The sequence below is a fragment of the Opisthorchis viverrini genome (assembly GCF_000715545.1).
Source record: "Opisthorchis viverrini unplaced genomic scaffold opera_v5_54, whole genome shotgun sequence".
Classification (NCBI taxonomy): Eukaryota; Metazoa; Platyhelminthes; class Trematoda; order Opisthorchiida; family Opisthorchiidae; genus Opisthorchis; species Opisthorchis viverrini.
In genome coordinates, this window is record NW_008751711.1 from 557,201 (window position 1) to 566,044 (window position 8,844).

The window sequence follows — 8,844 nt, forward strand, 5'->3', positions numbered from 1 at the left end:
AATACGTTGTATACTGAGAGTTGCGTTGAAATTCTGCCTTACATATATCCATTGAAGATCAGCCGAATTCGGAAAGATTTGCTTCCAAAGACTTCTAGATAGGCTGGTTTTACTCAAGCAATGATTAGCTACAGCGACATTTTTAAAAAGTAGAGCAGCACGAATATTAAGCTGGTTTGCTTATGAATAGCATTAACCGAAATGTTTTATGGGCAATCTTACCGATCAACATGCAATGCTTTTGGCTTGAATTATACCTACAATAAAGAAGCATAAAGGAAAGCCATAAAATCGAAAAAGCCAGGGAATGTCGGTAAAAGACCCAATATCAAGAACAATGATGCTAACATCCTCAGTAGTTTACATCTTGTTTCGGATGCCGAAAGAGCATCTGAATATGGGAAATTTGCACCAATTTAGGAGGTTCACTCAAGAAACAACTATTAACAATGCACGTGTTTTCTACTGAGGTATTCCCCGCGGCTTTTGACTCTAAGAAGATTTGCGTATTCTGATGTGTATTTGCTTCGATTCGCATGATCATCGCCCAAGTGGGCTACGGAGTGATTGTTTCAAAAACAGTTGCGAGTTGATGACAAATGTTTCTAATAAAGTTGATTGACAGTTGCGCCTTCTGCTTGCGAGTTTAGACATTCTAATGGTGCTCAGTATATCATAGGTGGGGAGGCAGATCGGGTTACTAAACTTCAACAAGTGATTAGTTTGTAGTAGTACCCTGACCGAAATCTGTTGATATCAACACCAGACATTATCGTCACCCATTTTCAACGATATTGTCGCAAGCCTAGTAGAAAATAAAATCTTGTGTGTCACTTTTGAGCAACGAACTGAAACATATTACAAAAAAATCGGCCTTTCAAACATTTAAAATATTGTTATACATTGAACACTTATCTAGGCTCACAGTATGTTTTTTTATGAGCATGCTGGCCATGACTTTTGGACTAATATGGTGGAGGTTTTGCGAATCACACAAACCGAAACGACATTAGTTATTGGAAGGCGAGTTGCACAGAGGGCTTCAATGTTTGCAACTAGGAGTTGGCCTTCATCGGAAGTAGACAAACTGGCAATTTTAAATCAACATGTGTCCCGTTGTTTAGAGGTTACCAAGCTGACAATATCGCTGGTCGGGGATCGCAGGTACATGTCACTATGAAGAAAGGGATTGACTGTTATAAGGTCCAAATTGTAAGACAGTAATTTAGTAATGTGGATTAATGACAGATGCTGAGAAATATTATCTTAACTCCCTTCGTTTTACTTAACTATATAAGGGAACACAAGCAACACCATTACAAACCTGACAAAATACTTTTTGAGACTACCAACAGCCCTATGAGAATAGAAGCTGTCAACTTACCTGATAGCTTTTTTCAAACATTAAGTCTGCGGAGTAATTTTACCTCTGTTTGCAGCTGCTCGTATGTTGTATATGTTTACGCTCCACTTTGCTTAAGCATGATATACTGTTGGGGAAAAAGGTAGGAATAATTTCGGCTGCAATAAATAAATATCTTCAGTAGATGTGAATGACATCAAACTGACTAGAGATCGGTAAAGTGAATCAACCTAATGTGTGACGAATGTTCAGTCTTTCTCATATCAGTGTATGTTATCCACCTTTATTTGTAGCAACTGCGTGAGTGTGTAAAGCTTTGCCCAAAAGTCCAACATTCTGCTTTCCGAATGTATACTAACCCTTAACTCCAAAGTTTCGATGGCTCAACTGTCGGCAAGCTTTGAAATTTAGATGGATAATAAGATTTTCTTATTTTTGTAATGATAATAGCGTTTACTGTTGCACCTTACTTCCACCAACAATGATTTTGCAATTATACAAAATATTCTGCAGTGCCTTCCTGAATTTCTCTGCTCGCTTAGGTTCAATCTAACACACATGTTTGAACAAACACTGATTACAACTTCACATGGTTGGTGTAATAGTTACGTAATCTTCCACCTTCAAACTTCTATCACATGATAACCTCACGAATGGTTTGACAATTTGCAAGTCATTTATTGCAGTCATTTTGGGGTAGATTCGAGTCTCCTTACCATATGAACATACAGAACTCAGTGGAAAGATTGTGCGATAATAGAAGTGAATCGTCGATGGTATCACATGTCTGTCGGAACGTTATGCAAATAAAGGTGTTTGTAAATTTATAGTTTTCCTTGTAGCCTGAGTCGTTCGCAATCGCCACCTGGGTGGAGAGACAAGGCGTTTGGGTGCTCCATGTGTTCATTCTATCGATTTGTAACCGACTTTTGCATAGATTATCCAACCCTGGTGTTCAGTAGACAGGTAATGTGAGTTTGTGCGCAGCCGCAACTTATATTATGTTCCTCAATAATTGGAAATATTGTGTCAACTTGCACGTCCTATGCCCGAGACTGAATTAGCCTCGGTGAATATAATTCATATGAACTAAGAAGCCGTAAAGTCCACATACCCATGAAATGAACGCTTTTGATAGTTGTGTCGTGCAACTTCAATCCGTCTGACACTTGCACATCTACACTGGCCTTTTCTTGTGTTCCAGGAACGTGGTAATTTTGGCTTATTGAAAATCAAGAATGACGAAAAAATTGTATGCTTCTTGGTGGGCCTGGAACACCACTTTGCTAATCTTAACAAATTTACTATGATATTACCGTAAGTTAACATTGAACAGCATGAACATTGCTGACCAAAATACGAATATTTGAATTTAATTTTCAATCCAACAAACACTACCTGTGACGGAACTTCAGAAATAGGCATAGCGAATTGAAATTGCCCAGTCAAATATGCCTCAAGAACTTGAAGTACGCTGGTCAGTTTGCCTCAAATGCACGGGGCTTATATCGCGTCGCCATTTCGATGAATGTATGTCATCCGATCAAAATTAGCCATATCAAAGTTTGGAGTGTCGCAAGTGTCGCCAAGTTCCCACCAATTTTATGACTTGTATCATTTCAGCTTTGTGCTGTATTGCAGATAACAATCGATATCTAGCCAGCGTTTTTGCAACTGCTTCCATTAGAAACGAAGGTCTGTTTGAATAGCACAACCTTTCCAACAATATTGCACACTACAAGATTTTCATTCAACAACCAACATTGGGAATTTTCCGGACTTTATTATATTTAGGTAGGTAATTGTCTAACCTTGGTCAGTTTTTGGCAACACAGAGGAGAATGAATACCCAAAAATTGAAAAAGGCTAATACTTTTTCTCTTGATTTTTTATTTAGATTATATCCCGTCTTAAAATAAACAGTTCCCTAAATTTTCTATTTGAAATTGGGAATCTACATCGAGCTATGCACGGCCATTGGATATTCACTTCTGATACCCAAAACTCGAGTGCAGTGCTACCCTTTGATTTGGGCTCACCTGAATAATCACGCCAGAACCGGAACACGGCCGTTCAAGCGAGAGTGGTGTGGCTATGAAAAAACATACCTATTTCGCAAAAAAAAACCAAAATTACAATCAGTATAAAATGGTCCATAAATTAACCAATGACATACTTTGATGTAAATTAATAGACGCATACGAATAATTGTGATATTTGCTCTGAACTAATTGTTGCACAATGTACGGCCATCAATAACGTGACGTTATTTATCACGATACCCCATAGTTGGAGGCTTACAGAACAGGCTTCGGGATCAATAAATGAGTGCGATTTTGACATTAGCGTATAAAAACTGTGCAAATCAATCTCGATCACCATTTGTGAAATACGTCAAGGTCGAGTGACTCAGTATAAAATAAAGCAAAGCAGATGAAACGGCGAACAGTCTAAGAATTCTGGTGACCGATATTTATGTCAATATATTTTATGCTTATCGCCGTTGGTTCGTGTAGGTCACCTTTATTGTGAAATTCAACATCGTACGCGTATACGTATATTACGTAATTATTGTGCGTTTTAATTATTTGTTTTAGTGCAAAGTGTCCTGGCAAGGAGTATCCCAAAGTATGACTTATGTATTGGTAAGAAATGATATTTTTTACAAGCTGCACGTATTTTCCGACACGCAAGCGATGTAAAAATTTGAGCACAACATGGTTTCTTCACCGCCGGTGAATGTGTGATTCAGATTCGAGTGGATTTTTACGCCACCAAACACACTGTTCTAAAAGCCGGGAGAAAACTCAATTATCAGATAGAAATACTTCCGGTATTTAGAAGAGATGACAAAACATCCATCTAGCATTTGCACCCAACGTTTGTATTTACAAATTTCATTCTTATCACAGCATTATCAATTTGTGTAAATGAAGCACTTGGATGAGGTTTGTGCACAAATGTTATCAAACAAATGAACGTTTTAGTAATCCTCGATTATTTCATTTCTGGAAGCAGCTTGATGACGTCGTCACAGGGCGTACTCAAGCTGGTAAACTGCGATCCAAACGTTTCCGCTGCAATGGATTTCATTCGGGACCAAGAATGTGTCAGAATGATCATTCAAAAATACATTGAACACTGTCCCCATTCTTTTGTGGCACTTAGATATTAGTTCCTAACGCTTTCACGCCCCAAGGGAAATATATTATTTTAAAACGGTTGAATTACTGAATTAACTGCAATGCCATCGTTGACACGGGGAAAATCGGGAAATAATCCTTAAAGCGGAGGGAGTACACAAGCTCTAGAGTGGCTTTTCCGCTTGTAAGCAGGAAAAGTCTAGCGAATATATATTATACACACATCAGTTTTTCTTAGAAACAACGATCGATGAAAGTATAACATTAAGGGTCGGCTAAACCAGAATCATCTGAGTGGCTCAGATGCAAAGCTATTTGTTCGCTTTCGTTTCCAAAAGACTGCATGATATGGGGCCTCCGATGCCACTCACCACTGGAAGAAATGCATCAGCAGATTTCGCCCCATTTCTTTTGCAGATTGATTATTATTATTGGCTGTTCTTCCGTTCTTTCACAATAATTTTTAAATTCTTAGAAGCATGCGGAGATGATCCGCAAGAAGGTGATTGTAAGTGGCCAATAATCTTTATCAAGTAAACCCCGAAAAGTTATCTTATAGAGCCTTATGAAAATACAGTTCTGAAAAGAAAAACTTACTTCCCATCGGTAAACGTGTTGTGTGGCTAGTCTCGAATTTTCCGGCCACTCCGTAAAGCAAAATAAAAACAACGTTGTTCTTATAAATAGCCTCATACAAACACGGATTTTAACCTTGTCACTTGTGTGCTCGTATGTGATGCATAATTTTGAGGAAGCAGTAGGCTATTCTGCAGACAGAACGGCGGAAACAGGTGAATAACCACAGTAGGCTTAATTCAAAACCTGACACGGTCGATCCAAAGAATCACCGTCTAACTTTAGGTGATATAATACCTAAAAATGAAGTTCAGCATTAATCCACACCAAGGCTGTCGAGCACAGGATGCGTTCTGGATCCGTATCTACATGAAGTCTAATTGCAACATAGATGAGCGGAGAATGCAGTGGAATTACTTGATGTGAATCTTCAGAGGAGCGAATTCAGTCCGGAACAATTTTACGGATAAGGCTTCTGTTTTTGTTCATGTGCATCTCAGACGTATACCTAATCGGATTTTTCCGTTTCAGATGCAGCAATTGAGAAGGTGGATTCGTGTCGCGGTAAGTATGGAAAAAACTGCTGATTATCTATGTGTGAATGGCATCTCGGCCGGCCGCCCTAAAAGTACTACGGTCGTCTCGTTTGTTCGGGTCTCTCCGAATTTGCGCTGTTATCCGGAGAGAGTTTGCGCTATTATATCCGGAGTAGCGTAACACAGGAACCGAAATTTGAAACGTTGTTACCCAAGAAATTTGATAAAAATCGGAGTAGATTTCAAATGCCAACATTTTATCCACTCAAATTCATATCAACCAATGGTATTTGTTCCTCTTCAGATCTGTGCAATTACGAAGAGAAGAATCGTTGCCTAGGTCTGTCATGTCGTTAAAATTCACGTGCAATGATGAGCCTAATATTTTAAAGGCAATTAGGTTCCACATAGAATGTTTTTGAATGTGCAAATCGCGTAGGGTAGGTTACAGTAAGAGGTATCACTGACTCACTTGGGTCAGGGTAGTGAAATCGTCATCCAAGCCGTCGTGGCATGGATCTTCGCGGCGGAGAATTCGATAAGAAATATCTGGGTAAACAAAATAGTTTAGCATTAGTGAGTCAAAATTTACTCCGGGTTTTAGAAACAAACTGTCATACTAGCTGGTGGCAAGATTTGTTTCTCTTGCTCCCGAAAATCACGCTGTATGGTCTAAGGTTTTGTTTAATTCGACTCTAGCAGCCACACTCTAGCCTCACACATAACCGACATTCGCTGTTTGCTAGAGGCTTCCGCATGACAGAGTGTGCCACAAATTATTGGAGCACCACAGAGTTTTATTTTCACAATTTCTCTCAGAGAAACACCAGAAAAACGAAGGCAAACGACGTAGGTTTTACCCGTGTCTTCAGCTCCATTATTGTCTACTGTGTTTGTATGATCAACTACCGCGGACTTACATTAACCTTTCTAGCAAAATGTCGCCATTTACTTAGTTTAATCATTTGTTATACAGAAAAATACTGCACCATTCGTGGCACAACCAAACCAATGTTGCGCCTATTTAGCGAAAAAGCTTTCTGTAAACGCGTGTCGATTTAGAGACGCCAGGTAATGACAAACCACGTGCATGGCTTGTTTCCCCAAATGGTGCAGCGAAATATAGTTGAGATATGCGTGTTTTTACAAGAAATCTAACCAAACAAAGGATCAAATATGATCTGGTTTGCTGCAGAACGCGATGTATTTGATCGATTTTTGGGCAAAATCTCAACATGCGTGGTCATATTTCAAAATATCTCAAAACCGTTACTTTAAGAAAGAAGACCTTATTTCATTGAAATATGTCCGCAACTATTTTGGATAAATCCACTGAGTAAGGCACAACTTGATCTCATATCCAGACATGTCCTTCCTTTTGATCTGCAACGCCGATCTCCAGGTAAATGCTGGAAAGATGCTCTGGACCGCTGCGTAGGTGAGTTTGTTCAAAATATCATGCATTTGATGGCCTTTTATATAATGAAATATTCATCAACTTACAATTAAAAGGAAGGTATTTACCTGAGCTATTTTGACCACCATGTCGCAAAACTTAACTCATCGTCAATCATACCCTCAAAAATTTGCACAACGAGACTGCTTTATTTCATAGTAACTCAAATGCGATCTGGGGCTGCATTTAACAAAATGCTTTTTTTGCTGCAGTCCGGTGCGCTGAAGACGAACTTTGCTTAAGTGAGTTTTCTTAGCTATCTTCCCTCAATTAATTAGCAGTGACTAGTTCAGGGAGCTTTGTCAACAAATATAATCTGAAGTAACAAATTCGCACACATGCAGTTAATAGGTCCGCGGCGGCCTCCATAGAATCTCGTTGACTGCCTAGTAACTACTTACTACTACTAACTTGGATAAAACGATGATATCAGTATGCGAGCCTTAATTTCGATGGATTTTATTCACGTGAGTTGCAAAATTCGAAAAATTCTCTCGACCCTTGTCTTATTCCATACATAAAACATCATCTAAATTAATGGACTTTAGCATCTACCGATTTTTTGTGAATGTACTTGGACCATCGTGTTGAGGTAAACCATTTACATTTAACAATCACGTGAGGTATCCCAACCGTTTGAGGGAGCATTATTATTACTCAAGCTGAATGAACTTTTGCGGCGGTTGCGTGGTAAAACAGCAGTCACCATAAAATGTATGACGCTGAAAATATGTTTTGTCAGTAGGTGTGTGATAGGCCTTAGCGTTATTTCGATTTCATTGCTGACACTCGGCTATTGCTCACACGTGACATGGTATCTGCAAGACGCTTTTGGTTTGACCAGACCGACTCAGCACTTGTGCTGTTACGCTGTTGAAAACATTTGCTCACGTGGACATGACTACGCACGACATATTTCTGTTTGCTCCGATCGGTGTTGTGCATGTTAATGCTTCGAGCAAGAATTTACACACTTTCACCAAAGAATGACACACTTTCATGTTAATGCTCCGAGCAAGAATTTACACACTTTCAGCAAAGAATGACACACTAATGGTTTCAAAATGGACCTATTATTTTGGATAAACTTGTGTCCTTTGTCGGCGTGAGAGCAGAGAAAAAGCGATGTTGATGCATTCATACGCCGTCATTTGTTCGCTCACTGGGTGGGTTACGACCGACGGTTACGGCCGCTAATAGGCGCCTTACATGAGTTATTCTCTGTGCTTTTCCCAACGGCGCTATATGCAAATTTAGTACGATGGATCAACCAAGTGTTCTATTGTTATTAGTGCATTTCGTGGGGGGTTTACACCTTGACTTTCTGAAAATTTGAAAGCACCGATAATAAGTGAAAAAATGATGTCTTTTAACCTGGATGGATGATTTTCAGAAACATGCAACGTCTTATATTATCGGCCTGGTGAGTCTCAAAATTCAGCCAAAATCGATCACTTATATTTGTGTTTATTCCCTTTGGGACATGTTCAGTTTAGGTCTATGTAGTACCTTATTCAAAAATTACTTATCTGGTAAAACATTAGCGCCTGAGATGAGAAAACGTAGTAAAGTTTAATAAAAATGAGCATGACCAATTTTTTCCGTGCCTTTTCCCACAGTGCAATAATTGGAACTCCTGGTTTCTGAAATTCCTGGATGTTTAAACACCTTGCAACTGACCACTTATATTCTCTTCAAACATCCAAGAGACATAGTGTTTTATAACTGGCTGGTTAATACCTGAGTTGCAAATGTCTGTTCAGCGACATA

General features: G+C 39.1%; 2 protein-coding genes across 2 annotated transcripts in view; one reads left to right on the plus strand and one right to left on the minus strand.

Annotated features, from left to right (window-relative positions):
- The window catches only part of T265_03717 (hypothetical protein), a gene marked incomplete at both ends in the record, with an annotated part of 168,412 nt that overhangs the window by 50,533 nt on the left and 109,035 nt on the right, over nucleotides 1–8,844 (plus strand). Inside the window, one exon of the mRNA XM_009168264.1 lies at nucleotides 5,614–5,646. Coding sequence (XP_009166528.1) covers nucleotides 5,614–5,646 — 33 coding nt within the window. The remainder of the gene's footprint in view (nucleotides 1–5,613; nucleotides 5,647–8,844) is intronic.
- The window catches only part of T265_03718 (hypothetical protein), a gene marked incomplete at both ends in the record, with an annotated part of 166,041 nt that overhangs the window by 50,449 nt on the left and 106,748 nt on the right, over nucleotides 1–8,844 (minus strand). The window contains 2 exons of the mRNA XM_009168265.1: nucleotides 3,403–3,471; nucleotides 6,091–6,167. Coding sequence (XP_009166529.1) covers nucleotides 3,403–3,471; nucleotides 6,091–6,167 — 146 coding nt within the window. The remainder of the gene's footprint in view (nucleotides 1–3,402; nucleotides 3,472–6,090; nucleotides 6,168–8,844) is intronic.